The sequence below is a fragment of the Fusarium proliferatum genome, assembly GCF_900067095.1.
Source record: "Fusarium proliferatum ET1 genome assembly, contig: FPRO_scaffold005, whole genome shotgun sequence".
NCBI classification, from domain to species: domain Eukaryota; kingdom Fungi; phylum Ascomycota; class Sordariomycetes; order Hypocreales; family Nectriaceae; genus Fusarium; species Fusarium proliferatum.
The window spans coordinates 2,078,682-2,097,131 of record NW_022194794.1 but is presented as its reverse complement, the minus strand read 5'-3'; the positions used below and the strand labels follow the sequence as shown (position 1 = coordinate 2,097,131).

The following is an 18,450-nucleotide window of genomic DNA, read 5'->3' as shown; positions in this document are numbered from 1 at the left end:
GCCTGGAGAGCCTTCCCTGGCCTTCCCTGGCCTTTTCTTTCAGGGGCTCCCGAAGTGAGTACTTCATCGACCAGCCTTCATGGCTTCCTTGCGGCGCTTCTTCTCTGCAGCGCGTGCAAGAGAACGCTTGACGTCACCTTGCTCAAAGCTGTCAATATCGTAGTACGTAGGGGCAATTTCCTGCAAAAAGTGTTAGTACTGTAAGATTGACCCAAGGTTCTCGTGATGAAACGAGAGTCATCTGGAAGTATCACTTACCAATAACCACTCAGGTCGGATACCTGTACATGTTCGAATGTATTGCTTGGACGTCAAGACAAACTCATTATAGAGGACCCAGTCGAACTCGGTACGGAGGACAGTTGAGGGGTGAATCAATACAGCCTGGTCGTCCTTGACAGTGCGATAAAGCTTGCCAGAGCTCTCCTTCATGGCAACCTGCATGAAGAAACCGGCGAGCAGTGCACGTCGAATGTTGGTATAGTAATTCTTATCCTCAAACGGTGTCGACACAAGCTCTAAGCCATGCGTCTCCATGATGCGCTTGAGCTGAGCGCGGACGTTATCCGCACTGGAGAGATGTCGGAAGGAGAGGAAGTGCTCATGGCACCACTGCTTTGCACTGTTAGGGTCGGATGTTGCCTGGCCCTTGAACGCGTGGTAGGCGTTGAGCAGGGTGAGGTGGTCACCGTCAGGATGCGCAAATTGAGCCTTCATCTCATCGGCGCGCTTTCGGTTGTTGGCAGGGCGGGTAAAGATTTGAGGAACTGAGAGAAGCGAGGTGATAGAGAGAATCTCGTTCGAGCAGTAGAACTCAGGAGACGAGATAAGCATGACCGCTAGAGCGGGATCAAGGGGGAATGCTGATGCCATGCTGCCGAGAGTGGTTAGCTCACCATCATCGTCAAGACAGGCAAGATAGTTGAGCTCCTCAAGGGCGCGCATCATTGTCTCGGGAGCAGGCGGATCCATTAGATCGAAGTGGACAAGATCCTCCACACCAAGCTTCTTGAGCTCCAGAACGGTGTTGGCAAGGTTGGAGCGCAGAATCTCGGGATATGTTTGCTCAATAAGCTCCTTCTTGAATGCCTTCTCGGTATACAGCCGGAAACATTTTCCGGGTTTGGTACGACCAGCACGACCAGCACGCTGCTGGGCCGAAGCCTTGGAGATGGGCGAGACAAGGAGAGACTCGACACGGATACGAGGGTTGTAGATCTTCTGTTTGCTAAACCCGGGATCCACGACATAGACGATACCGTCGATAGTCAAACTAGTTTCGGCAATATTGGTAGAAACAATGACCTTGCGACCAGGACGACCACCCTTGCGAATAGGCGCAGGGGCCTTGTCGAAGATGCGCTGTTGCTGGTGGGGAGGCAGGGTACCGTACAGAGGGTAAACGGCGAGAGGACCAGCGTCAACCTCGCGCATCAGCTCGTCAGCCTCGAGACTGATCTTGCGACAAGCGTCTTCAATCTCGTCTTCACCAGTAAGGAAAAGCAAAACATCACCCTCGGGCTCTGAAGCGTGAATCTGGAGAACGGTTCTTATGGCGGCCTCAACGTAATCGCGCTCAGGCTCGGGAGTGTAGAAGATCTCGACAGGATGTGTTCGACCGGGGACAGCGAGCAGGGGCGCATCGTTGAAGTACTTTTGGAACTTTTGAGCATCGAGGGTAGCAGACATGATGATGATCTTGAGGTCGGGGCGGCGCATAGAAATCTGCTTGAGCAGCGCCATGAGAATATCGGTCGCGAGAGTACGCTCGTGAGCCTCATCGAGAATAATACAACTGTAGCGAGACATCTCGTGGTCGTGCATGGCCTCACGCAGAAGCATACCATCAGTCATGTACTTGAGCATAGTCTTAGGGCCCGTCATGTCCTCGAAACGAATACTGTAACCAACTTCCTCGCCCAGGGTGACGTCCATCTCGTCGGCGACACGCTGCGCGACCGACATGGCGGCGACTCGACGTGGCTGCGTACAGGCGATAAGCTTGCCAGTAAGATGAGGTAGCTCGTCGTAGACGACGTACTGAGGAATTTGAGTAGTCTTTCCAGAACCTGTCTCACCAACAAAGACGAGAATCTGTGTTGAGTGGTACTTGTCCAAAAACTCTTGTCGTTGCTTGTGGACAGGCAGATCGCGACGGCCCTGGAGAATTTGGAAGTACTTTTGCGAATGAGGTCGGCCGGTGAAAGGGTTCGACTCAGAGTCCTCAGCCTTTGAGGCCTGTGCAGCGGTAGTATGCTGCCTCTTCATACCGGCGAGAGGAGAGTCCGGCGAAGGCTCTGCGCCATGACCATTGCTGTTACCGTTGTCGTACATGTGAGCAAGGTAGGGGTTGTATTTCTCGTCCTCGCCGTCCTTCTTGGCCTTCTTTCGCGTCGATTCGTCGGCGTCGGCGCTTGAACGCTTTCCTCCCTTGATGTCGGACATTATTTTCGGTGAATGACAGGGAGATGAGGTGAGAGAAAGTGGCGAGGCTGAAGCGGAAGGTCGTGGTGTTTTTGTTTTCAGCACTGCTAAATGCTGGAAAATTTTGGCGGGCCTTCTTAGGCAGATGTTTATCGATAAGCATCCTTGTCGCACAGTGTATGAGATATGCCTGTGCTACTGTGCTAGCTGGGTTATATGACGAGATGCAGCATATATGTATGCGTGTGCTTGTAACATCAGCCGTGACATAGAAATTACGGAACTATATGCGAGAATGAGATTGCACTGAGTTTGTCAACAGTTTTGCTATGGGGAGGCATTCCAAGGCATTTTACCAAACCTGAAGCTGTTTAGCTATACTGTTTGAACTCAGAATGGGCGCACACTGTGCATTTTCAGGGTCTTTGCGAAGATCAAGACTCTTTCTCTCGAGCTTGAAGCTTGAAACTCTAACTCGCAGGTTTCTGGGGAACCTTCTTGAATACAAACGACAGGAACAATCTCTCTATAGGCCACATCTTGATTCTTAGCAATTTTTGTCTACGATTTGTTTTCTCTCTATACTCTTCTCTTCGTCTCATATATCCCATCCCACCTGGCACAACTGAACGATCTGGCTTGGTTTGGCGGGGTGAATTTACTCCACCACCAGAAATCTCAACTTTATTTGCTGCTTCTCCCTGCAAACTCCAACAGCAAACACCGTCTCCTGACAAACTCTGAGCTACAATCATGGCTTCTGACGACGCAGGCTTCGAGATGTCTGACAACTTTGGTCTTCAACGTCCCACTTTTCATATTGGATACCACGACTCAAAACGCGATGAGCCCCTCACCGACATGCAGTATGGCCATCTGCTGAACCATGGTGTAAGTCGCAAGCATTCCGCGCCAGAGACCTCTATATTAGATATATAATATATGGCATATATTCGTGAGGATGCTCGGGGCCACCAATTGACTCTTGGATAGCTGGCCTTTGCGACGACTCCCATCACCAACACTCACTTCCGAGACCGTGTCTTCGCTCTTGTTTCTGAGCATCTGTCCGCTCTATCCGAAAATGGCGAGAAGCCTACCACCAGGGCAACTGGTTCACGAGCAGAGCCTATTCTGCCTCCCTTGACTCCTAAGGATACAGCTCTGTTCCCCAGCGCCGCTGTAAACACCTATACTGCAGTCATCAGCCCCTGGCTCGACCTTGGATCTTCTAATCCCATCATCTCAAGCATATCCCGTCAGGTCCTCAACGTCGAGATCAACTATGCCAACTTTTGTGGCGTAAGAAGCATCATGATTCCTGCCCCTCGACAGGATGCTTCCGTCGATGGCGGCAACCAAAGCCTTGCCCAATACGCACGAGCTGTAGAGGAGGCGCTGACTGTTGGAAACCGACTCACTTTCTTGATTCACATGCCTATGTATCGAGAACCTGGCCTTGATGCAGAGACAGCCAATATCTCTTCCCTTGATGTCAAGACCCCAACTAAGACCGAAGGAAGGGAGATCGATCTCCTGGCCGCTTGGGATTCGTGGCATCATGTCCGAAGTGTCTGTAACTACAACACTAGACTCTTTGTTGGTACGCTCACCTCAATCTCCTGGAATCCTTAATAAATGCTAACTTGATGCAAAGCTCTGCAAATTCCCCGTGTTATGCCCGAGAAGGATCTTCAGGATCGATGGTTTGCCGAGCCTCTGCACTACCTCACATTCAGCCCTGCGACTTTCCAGGCTAACAAGGCTGGTTTCCCATCGCTATCTAAGCACCACCAGGATCTCATATTCTCCTACATGCGATTGAAGAATGTCCCATGGATTCTGCTCTGCGACGTTGGCCCTGATGTTTCACAACTCAAGGATGGTCACCAGTCTCTGCCAACCGCTCAAAACGATTTCCCTAGCTTAGCCGAAGCTGAGGCTCAAGAACAGTCAACCCAGACCAAGAAAAACGACTATATTTCGTACCTGCGATGGCTCGAGGACCAGCAGCCACCCTTTGGCTATCTCGAGAGCCCAACCTTGACCAGCTTCCAAGACTGGCTTCAGTCACCTCTCCAGCCCCTGTCAGACAATCTCGAGTCAGCCACATATGAGGTCTTCGAGGGTGACCCCGTCAAGTATAGCCAGTACGAGATTGCCGTGTTTGAGGCCCTCACAGAATGGAAGGAACTCAAGAAACCCACCAAGGATGGCAAGGTCGTCGTTGCTGTTGCTGGTTCTGGTCGTGGCCCTCTCGTTACTCGAGCACTCAAGGCGTCTGAGGATGCTGGCGTTCCTATCGATATGTGGGCGGTTGAGAAGAACCCCAACGCCTATGTCTACCTTTTGCGCCAGAATGACCTCGTCTGGGGTGGCAAGGTCAAGGTTGTCAAGACCGATATGCGAGCATGGAAGGGTCCCATCGTCTCTGAGGACGAGAATGGACCTGTATATGGCAAGGTTGATATCCTCATCTCTGAGCTTCTTGGTTCATTCGGTGATAACGAGCTCTCTCCCGAATGTCTTGACGGAATCCAGCATGTCATGTCCACGCCACATGGAATCTCCATTCCCAGCTCTTACACTGCTCATCTGAGCCCCATCTCAACACCCAAGATCCACGCTGATATCCTCTCACGAGTGCCCGGAGACCCCAACGCTTTCGAGACACCTTGGGTTGTTCGCCTTTTTGCTCTCGACTTTGTTGCCGAGAAGGTGCCTAACAAGCCCAGATTTCAGGAAGCCTGGGAATTCTCTCACCCTATTCCCGAATCTTCACTTGCTGCCCTAGAGGCTAAGCGCTCTGGTGGCGTTGTGGGAGGCGGCGGCGGTAGCATGGCTGGTGCCGCAGGTGCCAATGACCACAATTCGCGATATACTCATCTCACATTTGTCTGCCGGACAAGGGGTGTCACTCACGGGTTGGCGGGCTACTTTGAGTCGACTCTATATGAGTCTCAAATTCCTGAAAACAAGGGAGAGAAGGTTGAAATCAGCACACATCCTGAGCGTATCGATGAGAAGAGCAAAGATATGATCTCTTGGTTCCCCATCTACTTCCCCCTGAAGGTAAGTTCCCTCCCCAGCAAGTATCAAAGCGTACTAACAGAATTGTAGAAACCTCTCTACTTCCCAGCTGATACGGAGCTCGAGGTTAGCATGTGGCGACAGACAGATGACACCAAGGTGTGGTATGAGTGGCTCGTCGAAGGTTTCACTTGGGTTAGCCCAACACGCCGTGTCAAGGTTGCTTCCTCAGATCTGTGCAGCAGTCGCCAAGTGGCATGCTTGATGTAGACGGATGACCTAGATCACGATGAGAAGGACTGGCTGGGATAAGCGATGTGACGAAAGAAAAGTTTTGCTTAAGAGTTTGGAAAGGCTACAGGTCTTAGGGTTTGGAGACAGCTGTCGCTTGAATTGTCAATTGGCTGTAGCCTGGATACAATCTGACTGTCAGCCATATGATGGTTCACTCTTAGAGGAAATCACATAGAATTTTGAAGACCGCTATGAAGCTGGAAAGATACCCTTAGCTTTGAATGTCTACATCGGCTGTCCTTGTGATGGAGTAACACGCGATCGACTGGCGTATTGCGATTCATGTTATTGCTCTGTTGACTATAGTACTATATAAAACAACACTGAAGATCATCTTGATATATGTGATGAGCATTGAGACATGCCGTCCATCTGCCATGGTCTTTGTTGTTGGTCTGTTCACATGCCATGTCATGTTCCACTAGACCGAGCTTCAATTGAAGTCGATGTCGGCCAACTTCCGATCAATGCACATGCTTTGTCCCACCTTGTAGGACATTTTACCTGGTCATTCTGGGAGTACAGGTGCCTGATGGATGTATTTGCGGCTCGGTGGACGGGAACGGTGATGATGCATACGGAGGATGATACAAGACAAGGTCATGGTTGACTTGCGATATAATCCTCGCCTCATGAGCTGTTTTACACGCAGAGTTAACATGCCATGTTCAGGCATGAATGAATAGAGTCGTAATGCTCCTGTTGTCCGACAACATTTGACTTTATGAAACAAGCCTTCCCTTCCACCGATGAATTGTGCCCATCATGACATGTCCATGAGAGGCCATAGGAGTCCGTAATCACAGTACTGGCTGTGACTGAAGCGCCTCTGGCGCATCCTTCTCACAAAGTATGGTAACAAGACTTCTTCCTAGCCCCTTGAATGCTTCCCGTGGTATCTCGATATGTTGGACTGCCTGAATGTAGCAAGACGAGGCGACACACAAAACGCGGGGGAATTTGGATTAATTAGTTACACCTTGATCGTCGCGGTGCACAAACCCCAGATTCTCAAGGAAAATTGCCGTTAACCTCATTCGTAGCCACCAAAATGATTAACGCACCATAATGGTTAGGCACTGCCCTACGAGGCGGGCTCTAGACACTCTCTCATCATGGTCAGTGTAAGTCAAAAGCCGGTATAACCCGGCGCCCAAGCTCGCACCATTTCCATCGGCAAGACTCGGTCAAGCCCTGTAATTTTTTTCAGCAAAATAATTATGGAGTCAAACATCGTCATTCATCAATTCCATCCTTCTCCAATTCTCCATGTGGAGTTCGGGTTATTTATTTTCTTGACATCAGTTAACTAGGTACCTACTCATGAGAATCCCGGTGCCGGAGCCGGAACCGGGAACTGAATCGTGCATATGTTTCCCCAGAAAGAGAAGGAAAAAGGAGCCTCATAACAACTGACTGAGAGTAGACGCCGGTGGAACACTACGAAACTGTAAATAGAATCTTCTCAGGTCCCGGTATAGGTACAGAGGAAGAGGAAGAGCCGGGCCCGGGTATGAGCCGACTGGAAAACCCCTGGAAATAAACCAAGAGAGTAGTTCGTGAGAAGACGGGTTCTACAGGTGCCAAGGATTGTACAACGCCTGTTGACCAGGGCAAGTGGCATGTTATGTTGCATACTTGTCATGACACCCTAGAGACATGGCGAGACATCACGGTAAAGACTCATCACAGTTCAGGCGTAGTTAGATGTAAAAGTATAGACTTTTTTCCCTCTGGTATTGGATATTTCTACCAAAAAAAAAAAAAAACAACTCCTTTGCTTAACGCCGTGGTGCTCTGGTGCCCCTTGCTTGCTGTTAAAGCTTCGCAGGTAGGCCTCCAACTATACAGAAAGAAATGGCGTTGACGCCAGTCGAGGACAAAAAGCACGGAGTTCGCAACGTTCTCCGCAGCCGGGGGGGTATTCTCTATGTAAAAACCCGACTTATTTGCCTTTTCCCGTTTTCTCCCTCTTTCGTGGTGCATATACTAGCCCCTCGTTTCATATGACGCTCCTGGCGGCATAGTACCGTAGTGCCCTAAGTGGTTTCTCGAACTGAACTGCTGTTGGAACCGTGGTCCTGTTCTGCATGTCTCGACGCGAGGGTTTTGCGTACCCCTCCCTGAAATGCACAGTGAAGTTTGATCACTATGTGCATGGTCACTCGGCGTCCCCGTATACTATGTCGTGCAGGATATGTGCTCCAGGCAGTAGAGTAGGCTCTGGCTCTCGTTATAATCTGCACGTCATCGTAGGCATTCATTCGTTCATCCCGTCTTTCGTTCTTTTCATCCCACCGCTCCACCTATAACTCCTCGCCTGTGGCGGGAGACGTATTTAACCGAAGAGAGCAGCGCCGCCGGACTCGATAGCCTCAATCTCAGCGGCGTTGAGGGGAGCGCGGTGGAAGCGAGTGGGGAGCTCAGAGACGTCAAAAGCAACGCCCTGGGGAGGCTTGACGGAGCCGAGGGAGGCAGCGGGGGTTCCGCCGAAGCCAGACTTCTGGAGAGGACCGTGCTGCTGGACGTGGTCGCGGTAGGAGCTGAAGGACTTGTGGGTGGTGGCAGCATCGCCGTTTCCGTAGCCGGACCAGGACTCGGGGAGCTTCTCGACTCCGGAGGCAGGGTGAGGCTTGGGGGTGTGGTCGACATTGGCTGTGGACGACGGTGTTAGCTTGTGCCGAGGGGAAGCAGACGGTGTTGCTTTGCTCAATACCAGCGGGTTGACATACAAGGAATGGTTCGGGGACCGAGGAACTTGATGAGAGGAGTACGCTCAGCGTGGACAGCAGCCTGTCGGAGGGCTCGAGTAGCAGAGAACATTGTGACGGTTGTTTGGGTGGTAGGACGGGATAGTTCGGTAGATATTGATGAGGTCGAAGAGTGAAGAGCGTGCTGCTTGCTAAGATGAGAGATGACAAAGATGCAATGCAATTGGATTGAGGAGAAGAAGAGGGAAGGGTTAAAGTAAGAGACGAACGTGGGAGAGGGCGCGATTATGTATTTGAGGAATTTTTTGGGTTGGATGGGATGGAGTGAATGGAAGCCCGTTAGTTAGCTCAGACCAAGGTAACTCTCAGCCAAGCCCAGTCCAGGTTCAGGCTGTACCGCGCCGAAGCGTACCTATGGTTCTGGTAACGCACACACCCACGCGCACCTACGCACAGAGACTCCCGTCAGGTCACTTACAGGGAACGTCCCTAGGCAGCTGCTAGTGGCTTCTGTTAGTGGCAGTCCCGTCAAAATGGCGCGAACTGGGCCCAAGCGAGCCAAAAAGTTGGGAATCCACATCCACCAGGACCAAAAAAAAAAAAAACCTCGACACGACCAAGAGAGAGAGAGAGAGAGAGGGAAAAAACAGGCCACAGTTGGTGGCATTGAGCTGCATGTCCACAGAACCACACGTTACCCACACCTAGAAATTAGAAACAATTCTGCCCAAACGAAGTAAAAGAGTGGGATGAGTTTGTTGACTTTCCCTCTTCCCCTGTGGCAAAGCAGAGACATCCAACGATAGAGTTGCCCAAAGACGTGGGATAGTCGACATGGGGGCCCATGGATGCTACAGCTACGTACAGCAGGGCCAAAGACTCCGCTACCTCGCATGTGCATTCACTTGCATTTTGCCATAAGAGGTAACGAGACAGGGAGACCAGATTTACTTGTGACAGCCTCCGATGGACGGCTTCAAGGAAGTTGATCATAAGCCGAGAGAAGATGGTGATCATCCCTCCACAAAGCCCATCTTGCATGAGTCGAGACAAGTCGGCCATTGATGCCGTCGGCGGATATACCGTCCTGCATTACAACACACCAGCATTGGATGTCTGGGGTTAACGACCGGAGTTGGACGGAATGGCGTGATCTATCACCTTGAATCAACGGGGTTAAGCAGCCGCCTTCAGGACTACAGCTTATTCACCTTGAGGTCAAAGGTGAATGGGAAGCCAAAGCCAAGACAAATCCCCGAACCGATAACTCCAGGCACCGTAAGCAAATTCACCGGCATCCTCAAACCGAACCGAAAGTTGGAGTAGCTAATAACTAAATGCCCAGCTGGATGCTCATCACTACTGCCCCAAACTCCGAACATGGCCACCATCTTGACTGCAAGTTTACATCCCGAAAGCACACACACACACACACACACATTGATAATCAATCTACCATTTGCCGTCTAGAACATCATGGCACTTGGTTGGAGAAGCTCCCCCCCCTTTCCGCCCCAGGCTTACCATTCATTTACCTCCTTCGCCTTTCCTCCGGGATTGGCAGCAGAAACTCAAGAGGTTCGTTTGCGCGGGGGAACACATATTGCCTTTTTGGGAGAGAATGCTCGTCTGGGGCACGGCGTCCGGGGGAGAATTTTGATTGTGTGGTTGGTGGAGGAGGTGGGTAGACTAGAGACTACCTAACCTTAGAAAGCGGACAGATGGGCGCGTCTGCGAGTGATGATCATTTCTCAAGGCAAGACGAGGCTGGAGGGTCTTGTCCTCTACTGCCCTAAAAGCTAAGGCCACGTCCATGTCATTGCTGGGCCCTACCTACGTAATTGAGGTGCTCCTCCCCCCTGGTCCGGGCTCCGAACGCGAAACGTTGTTGCACTGGGTGAGTTTAGCTGCCGCTCTATGCGGAGCGGAGAGGAGCGGAGGCACATGGTCCAGACAGAGCTAATGTAGTGCCTAAGACGCCGACATACAAGCGTGAAAAGACCAGCGTTACAAATTGGAGAGAGGGGCCAGAGGAGGGAGGTAATACGGGGGGAGTGGTAATGCCGAATAGCGAAGGATTCAGCGAGCATTGAAAATCATCTTGATTGATAATGGCATTCCGAGTTACTATCATAGACTAGGTACTCAATCTGTTTACTACTTACGACGGGACTCAAGACTATGACAGAATGAGGATAGGTGGACTAATAATAAACATTCAATTACATGATGTTCAAATCGTAAGACGTGGCATTCGTCCCCCCGCGGTCTTTGGTCTTTGCAGTTGTTGTGATTGATGCTGTTGAAAAATAAAAAAGTTGATATCTCTGAATCAAGATGGTGTTTTGACCAATCCCGTGTCGAGAACAGGCTATGACAGATTCAGATTACATGTGGTTTATGAGTAAAAAAAAGAAGAAGAAAAAAAGATACGTACTCAGCCTCCACTGTCCTGTCTGAGTCGCATCTCCCGTCGTGTCTGCGGCTGGGGAAGCATCGCTAATAATGGATTTGGTAGGAGAGCCCGAGATATGCAACGAGATGTCTCTTCATTATTGATGGATGTTGTTGTACGGAGTATAATGGCTGTTATTGTGAAGTTCGTGTTTGTAAAGGTTTATCTGATTGATCATTGACGACGTAGGTATGGGCAGCTAATCCCAATGCTCTTCTCTGCAGGCAAGACTACTAGTTCTGGATAGACAGACTCTTGAGGTGGAATTGACCTCGCGTACTACTTCCAAAGCCAAAAGGCCCGATCTTCCATTCATTGCCAATCTTCACTCGTTCCTCCTTCGCCTCACCAAACATCACTTTCACTGTCTTTTCGAGAGCGCTTACACCGGGATCCGGGATCGGGCGTGGAATGGTCTGTGCTTATTCTATTCCATGCATCGTGTCACTCTGGGAGCTCCCATTGGATCTGTTGGATTAGCTTATTTCGTGCCTCACAGCAAGTTCCCGCTCCTTGTCCTCTTGGGGTAATTCCGCTGGCACGTGAAATCGAAGGAGGAGGTTTCCTCTCGTGGTGGAAATTTTGGGCTCGAATCTCGACCTTTCATCTTTTGGTTTTGGACGTGATGGCACTGTCTATCCGCCATGAATGCGTTGCTAGTCCTCTTTGACATTGAAGAGAATGAATGGTAGTCAGGCTAACATTTCAATTTGTGCTATAAACAACGAATAGAATAAAAGAATGGGTGACAAGTAATTGGCCAAAGGACAACCGCATTGTTGTCGTTGCTCTCATTCAACCTGAAGCTGCCATCTTTTCATCAGATTTGGACAAATTCACAGAAATCTTTGTCTGTGTGCTGGTACCCCTCCAGACCGATAAGATGACGAGCTTCTACCAATCATATCCTCAAGTTCCCGTCTGGGGAAGCCGCCTAGCCAATACCTGACTGGTCAACCCGCAGCAACCCCCTGTAATCAACTACAGAGAGGCCGTTGCACTGAACCTATCTCAACTTACACTGAAGGCCAATAAGCATCCATTCATCCATGGATATCCAAACTCTTCAACTGTTGGGGCCTGTCAGCAGTGGATATTGACCGTCTCTGATATCTTCTGGGTGGGAAGTGAAGCGCTTCTCCTGAAGGCACCTCACGGCCATATCGCGTGCTGGCTTCTTCAATTTTCCCGGCAAGAAGATACAACCTCCCATCGTAGACCGGAACACAAAGCGCCGGAGTGAGTCCCAGAAGCTCTCTTTAGCCTCGGGTGTGCAACTATGCTCAGTGTTGGTGCCTTTTCCTAAGATACCATAAAGATGGAGAGCCATTTCGCGCTGGGGTGTGAATTGATCGCCATATAGAGGACCGGGAAAATGTCAGTGAGCCATTCGAGCTGAGGACCGCCTATTGGCTCACTCAACTCAAAGGAGCAATAGATATCGAATGATCTAGGTAGCCTCTGTAGCGTTTTTTCTTCAGGGAGGATGATGCAATAGAAAATGGAATTGCTTTGGATCGTGGAAAACCAGGGTATTCGAGGTTAGGATTGGGAGAGCCTCGCTGTAAATACCATTAGATGGAAACTTTGTCAATGCCTTTCTGGCGAGCAATACAATAAGAGAGGGGAACTCGAACTTTTGGAAAGTCAAAATAAGATTCATTTCCTCCAGACGTTGCCCGGCCTTTGACAGGAAGCGAGACTCATCGGGCACTCGAGGAGGTGAACTCTCATCGTATCTGCGGTAGCGCCAGCAACCCGTCGGTCCAGGATGACAGAAACAATTCCCCGACTCTTTGGATTCAAAGAGAGCAACGCGAACTCTGGAGCGATCGAATGACTCGAAATATGTACACCAGCGAAGCTTCCAGTTGAGCTTCGTGAACAGGCCTGATCTCTTCCGACGGGACTACCACTGTGTGCAGAACCTAGGCTCCATGACCAGATAAAGCGGAATATAGCCAGTAGAATTATAAATACTGATCAGTAAATGATGTCGGATTGACTTACAAGTGAGGGTCGGTTTTAGGTATGGTTCACATTGTTCTTAGAACGAGAGGACAGCCTCCAGTTCGAATGAATAATTTGCAAGCTGCATTATAGAGAACCACAGAAATGATGAAACAGTGGCTTTTACAAAGAAATATTAGGGTTCACGATCTGGCGCATGTCGTTTGATGTGGTTGGTATGTTTAGAGCTGAGGTAGTGGTTTTGAAAATCCAGATGCAGCATGAAAGTCGCCCCTTAAATGACTTGCAGCGGGCCTGGCTCGAATTGATGGTATGACAGAAGTTTTTAGTTCACAAGGAGGCTAAATTCACTAGTAAGTAATCGAAGGGTAAGCGAGCGTGGTTCCAGCAAGGTAAGTAACTGAACGTAGATACTGGCAAGGCTGGGGCTGATTTCCAGTGAATCTCAATGAATGAAGTAAGGCATCCTATGGGTATAAATGATAAGTAGTTCAACTCGGCATGTTCAAGCACTGGCAAACACTGCCATGGATCTACCTTAGTTACTTTATGAATGTGCCGTAAATGCTTATAATGTCTTCCCACCACCCTCTTCCTCACTCCTCTCATCTTTCTTCTCCATCCTTTCCTTTCGCATCGTATCAACACCACGAAAGTCTCACAAAGCGCCCCAACATGGGGCTGGAGTTCGAGAAGGGCAATGCCCAGAGGAACTCCTTGTTCTTTACGAAGCTATCCCCGGAGCTCAGACGGCAAATCTTCATCTATCTATTTGGAGAGTCAAAGGTGCACATCAAGTTTCTTCAGAGTAGTGAGAAGCTCAAGCGCGAGGGTCACCCTAAATATTCGAGGATCCCGGGCTGGTATCACTGCGTTTGTAGAAAAGGGTTGAAAGTGCCCATCCATCCACACTCAGAAGAAGACCACAAATGGTGTTATCTGTCAGCGGACATTATATTTACCTGCAAATGGGCGTGAGCATACTGCCTCAAATATGACGAATGCGTCCAAACTGACAGATTGCAGCTATCAGAGCGGTCTTCCTGTGCTCTATCGTACGAACAAACTCATCCTCGATAATCCTCAGGATTACACAATGTTCAGCTCTTGGTTCAACGCCAAGCAGAAATATATTCGATCAATCAGCTTGCATCTCGAATGCCCGGCCGTTTACGATGCTCACGAGGGTCTCTGCCACTTATCCACTGCTTTGCCTGAGTCCTTGCTACTGCAGCGCTTGGAAGTGCGGATGCTGCTCCCCGGTCTTGGTACTCATCATGGAAGCTCGGAGCGGGACAGTCAATTGATGTTGAGATGTCTCAGAATGTTCCTTCGGGGTGGTCTGAGCAAAGGCAAGGTTGAACTGCTCGCACTGCATCTGCCGGAAGCTATGAAAGAGATTGTGGAAGGCGATAAGCAAGTCGATGCTACAATTTGGGAAAATGTCGATTGTCAGTTTGAACAGGACAATGGCCCAGAAGGAGAGGAGGCGAAGGAGGAAGAAGACCCAGAGTCCGATGACGAGAACCACGGTCTTTATATCTTTCCCACACAAGGCGACTTCTGATGAAATGTATCAACTATAGCAGATGAGTGAGATCATTGTGATTTATATTCCAGAAGTTTACACCTGAACCCCCAGAGCCAAGTCATCTTGGTTTGATTTCTTGAATAGTGTAAGTCATGGTCACTTTTTGGCAATGCAGTGACTAAGTTGATTCGATACCCCGAGACTGGAACAAGAGGCGGTTTAAGCTCTTGTGTGTGTGATGATGTGACTGCTAATGCCGTATTTCATGAACCAAACGTGCAAGACGTGAATTCAACAGAGATGTCTCTCCTTTATCCTCTGGAACAAATTGTTTGGCAGTGCAATCCATGCTCCTTCACTGCCTCGAATTTCTTAATGCCTTGATTATGAACCATTATTTATTCCATTTTCTATGTCCATTCTGCCCTTCTTTTCCTTTTCCTTTTCTCCTTATCCTTATTTCCTTAGATCCCCTCAAAACTATCAAAACTGGAAAGTCTCCTTGAACCAACCTCAACTGGCAACTGCCAAGTCATACATCTGAAAAGGTATATATCCAGCTAAAGCGAAGAGGCTTGGGACAACTGCTTATGGCCTATGGCCTATGAAAATTGACTCAAGTATCATTCAGCTTATGGAAGCTTAGCCAAACTTTTGTGTACCTTGGGAACAACTTGCGTAAGCCTTTTCATGGAGTAAGACGAAGGTCTTCCTACCGTGATCATGCAATCATCTCGGTTGCAGCAACATACGGAGACTCCCCAGAAGTCCCTATTCTTCACCAAGCTCAATCACGATGTTAGGCAACTTTATCTATCGCGAGCTTCTTGGATCGCCTAGTACACATGTTCAAATATTTTACGAACGAGGGATCCGTGGTGTCAAGTGTCGAATGAAATGCCTTTATGGCGGAAAGATACACACCAATATACTCTTAACCTGCAAAGCGGCGTAAGCGTATTCTTATAAGTTTCCATGGTGAATAGATCGACTGACTTGGACAGCTTCAGCGAAGGAGCATACCTCTTTTATCAACTTAACACATTCCACTTCAACGTACCATCCGACGTCGTCGATTTCTTTGCATACACCCCAGCGACGATAGTCCGCCACATTCGATCTTATGAGCTCGAGTGCATGCTTGAGAATCATGATGAAGAGGCCACCCTAGATCTTGATGTGCTGACTTCGGCTTTTGGCCGCTACCTTCTGCATGACAATGTCAAGGTCAAGATTGACATTGACTTACCCCATTGTTCGTTCTATGGCTTTAGGCCCTTCACTCAAGCTTGTAAAGGAAAGACTGTAGAGGCGCTAGGGAGATTCCTCGCACTTCAAAAGCTGAGTGCTGCTGTCGTCATCATGCCTCGCGGCTTTGAGGAAGAGGTGCGGAAGATGGTAGGGACTTCAGGTCCTCACATCTCGTTTGCGTGCTGCAAAAAACCTCGATATTTCCGTAGTCCTCGCGAGTCACCGAATCTTCTGCCTCACGTATACCGTCGGGACCTTCTTCACTGTACTTCTTCCCTCCCTCAAGCACATCAGTAACACCATGAACGGCGTTCTGCAGCCAGTACTGCGTTCCGTTTGGAGCTGCGAGAGTCTTCGCCACGACGCCATCTCCGACCAGGTAATTCTCATCCAGTGTCCCCAAATATAGATCAAATATTGGGGTGTAATCGACTGAGCGCCATGCGATCGACGTGCCACAGTCACCGCAGAAACCACGGAATCGACCTGGTGAGGACATGTACTCTTTGAAGGACAGAAAAGTGTTTAGTGCTGGATTGATTTGCTTGGGGGATATGACCAGGAATTGGGCGATCAAGGAAGATGTCCACTTGCGACACATGGTACCTGTTTTATGTTTGCTAGTTATCTTGGAGTTTCTTGGTAGAAATAGACATACATTGGCATGCTGATGACTGTTCGCAAGTGAGTTAGCTCAGGTGATTAGAGATAATTCAGGCATAACTCACAATTGGTGGCCATGGATGCTCTTGGTTAAAGTTGACGGTGTACCGAATAGCACCACAGAGACATCCGCCTGTGATAAAAGAAGGGAAATCTTGGTCTTTATCATTCATGATGATCCTGTAGTGTGCGAAATATGTGATGTAGGAGGTAGAGTATATATAACAGTCGGCAACCACTGATATGAAACCCGAAAGGTCGTCGGTTTAGCAGTTACGAGGAATCAGAACCGATTGGATGATATTCCCGTGCATTCAAGACAGCCAATCATGATTTACACAGACACATGAGGACTCTGGTCAGCGTTGTACATTGGGAAATGACGGAAAAAGAAAAAGAAGGGGGGGAAAGAGATATGAGAGATGCTCTAGTTAGAGATAATTGAGGCTAATGGTCGACTCTCACAAGAAAAAGCGAACGGGGAAACGTGTTGTTGACCCCCATGATTCTGCACACAGAGAGCTGCCTAGTTACAGGATGCATCTGTACACAGGGACTCAAAGACTTCTTGGGTACCTTACTAATCTCCTTCCAAGTCCTACTACACGTCACTGTCACTCTTCATCAACATGGACATTGCTCTAACTATCAGTTGGAGAGTCATCATCTTGTTCCCCCTCAGAAGACGAGTCATAGCGGCTTGAAGGCTTGTAAGGACACATGTAAAGCTTCAGTCCTCCCTCTAGCTTTTTCGACCATATTTCCTTCACAATTTCCGAGAAACCATCCATGCCACAGCCATCAATTACACAAGTCACTCGTCCATTGCTAAGGAGCGTCTCAAGACCGACTTTGACAGCCTGGCCTGCAAGTCTCTTGCTCTCAGCAGTGTGTCTGGGCCATGGCTCCCCGTTGCTCATGTGCACATGAAAGCACAGGTTGAGATCCTGCTTCATCTTTGACAGAGTATGGCACTGCATAGTGAAACCGATGGGTTGTGGTCTCCTCGTCTTTTCGAGTTCGCTTCCATAGCAGACCAGATCGCTGAATTCGATCGATACTGGGGTATCGATGTGTGTGAGTAAATGATTCAGATCCGGAGCAATCTGATATCTTTGAAACTCCATAAATTCATTCATAGATTCAAACTCGAAAGTGTTTGTCTGGTATAGAATCTTTATACCTCGCTCAAAGCTAGCAGCAGTATGGCCATTAGAAACAGTAGCAGTGAGCACAAGAAGGATGACTTACGCTCGCTTGCAAGTAAGAATGAACCCCGACGACAAATAATATCTCCAATGTTGATCATCTTCGTCATCATGAAAATGTTGAGATGACCCTTTGAAAAAAAGAAAATGCGTCCATTGGAGCACATTCGGCCGATTCCTTGCCTTGTGCTCCCGATCGTTGCCGTTCTGCTGCGGAGCCCATTCAATACGGAGTCGGCGTTTGCCAAACAAGTTGATCAAGATCATGTCATGAATTTCAGGCGGGACATTTGCGAAAAATGGAGACTGGTTCTGCAGCAAACCATCGGTGAATCTGATAGCCATTATGCTGTATCGAGTGGAGTGTCGGATGTGAGAGAAACGTTGGAAAATGAGAAGCGGGCAGCGAAGTCAACAGATATTAATAGCTACAGGATACGGCCAGAACAACAGGCCAAATCATTTATAGATCGATCAATTAGTGGTTGGCTCAACATATATGTCACATCAACTTATGCACGTTGGTTCAACAATGATTCGCCATTTGTTGTGATTGGGTAACTACAATATGCCACCAGCCTTGTTTCTGATAAACAGCTTGCAGTCAATCACACTATTGAGTAACTTTGAGCAAGAGTGCTAGAGGCAGAGTTCTCTGAGATTGCCGTGATAAATATCCCGTTTCGTAATAGATACACAGAAAAAATGAGGGCAGATAGCCAGGCTTCTTCACTTCTGCAGCCTGCCAGGTCCTGACATCTTGGATTGCCCTCTCACCAAACTTCGTCATCCTATCTGCTTCTTCTTAGAATAGCCGATGTGTTGCCCATCACGACCATCGAGGTTGTCACGGAAAAGAATGACCGTCTTGAAAAGTGACGAAGACGAACCGATTTCCATCCCCCCCACCCC

General features: G+C 48.9%; 6 protein-coding genes across 6 annotated transcripts; 2 read left to right on the top strand and 4 right to left on the bottom strand.

Annotated features, from left to right (window-relative positions):
• Positions 1–63: 63 nt before the first annotated feature.
• Positions 64–2,445, bottom strand: FPRO_10942 (putative ATP-binding protein PRP16; the record flags this gene model as incomplete). The annotated part of the gene is made up of 2 exons (XM_031231960.1): positions 64–180; positions 259–2,445. 2 exons carry the CDS (start codon positions 2,443–2,445, stop codon positions 64–66), a joined length of 2,304 nt encoding a protein of 767 aa, XP_031081945.1.
• A 732-nt stretch (positions 2,446–3,177) lies between these two features.
• FPRO_10941 (uncharacterized protein) lies at positions 3,178–5,724 on the top strand (the record flags this gene model as incomplete). Its single annotated transcript, XM_031231959.1, has 4 exons — positions 3,178–3,315; positions 3,418–4,027; positions 4,082–5,496; positions 5,545–5,724. 4 exons carry the CDS (start codon positions 3,178–3,180, stop codon positions 5,722–5,724), a joined length of 2,343 nt encoding a protein of 780 aa, XP_031081944.1.
• Positions 5,725–8,086: 2,362 nt separating this feature from the next.
• Positions 8,087–8,571, bottom strand: FPRO_10940 (uncharacterized protein; the record flags this gene model as incomplete). The annotated part of the gene is made up of 2 exons (XM_031231958.1): positions 8,087–8,403; positions 8,481–8,571. 2 exons carry the CDS (start codon positions 8,569–8,571, stop codon positions 8,087–8,089), a joined length of 408 nt encoding a protein of 135 aa, XP_031081943.1.
• Positions 8,572–13,560: 4,989 nt separating this feature from the next.
• FPRO_10939 (uncharacterized protein) lies at positions 13,561–14,452 on the top strand (the record flags this gene model as incomplete). The annotated part of the gene is made up of 2 exons (XM_031231957.1): positions 13,561–13,859; positions 13,912–14,452. The coding sequence occupies 2 exons, from the start codon at positions 13,561–13,563 to the stop codon at positions 14,450–14,452; spliced, it is 840 nt and encodes a 279-aa protein (XP_031081942.1).
• Positions 14,453–15,776: 1,324 nt separating this feature from the next.
• FPRO_10938 (uncharacterized protein) lies at positions 15,777–16,503 on the bottom strand (the record flags this gene model as incomplete). The annotated part of the gene is made up of 3 exons (XM_031231956.1): positions 15,777–16,273; positions 16,326–16,341; positions 16,396–16,503. The coding sequence occupies 3 exons, from the start codon at positions 16,501–16,503 to the stop codon at positions 15,777–15,779; spliced, it is 621 nt and encodes a 206-aa protein (XP_031081941.1).
• A 468-nt stretch (positions 16,504–16,971) lies between these two features.
• On the bottom strand, positions 16,972–17,883 carry FPRO_10937 (uncharacterized protein; the record flags this gene model as incomplete). Its single annotated transcript, XM_031231955.1, has 2 exons — positions 16,972–17,524; positions 17,582–17,883. The coding sequence occupies 2 exons, from the start codon at positions 17,881–17,883 to the stop codon at positions 16,972–16,974; spliced, it is 855 nt and encodes a 284-aa protein (XP_031081940.1).
• Between the last annotated feature and the right edge of the window lie 567 nt (positions 17,884–18,450).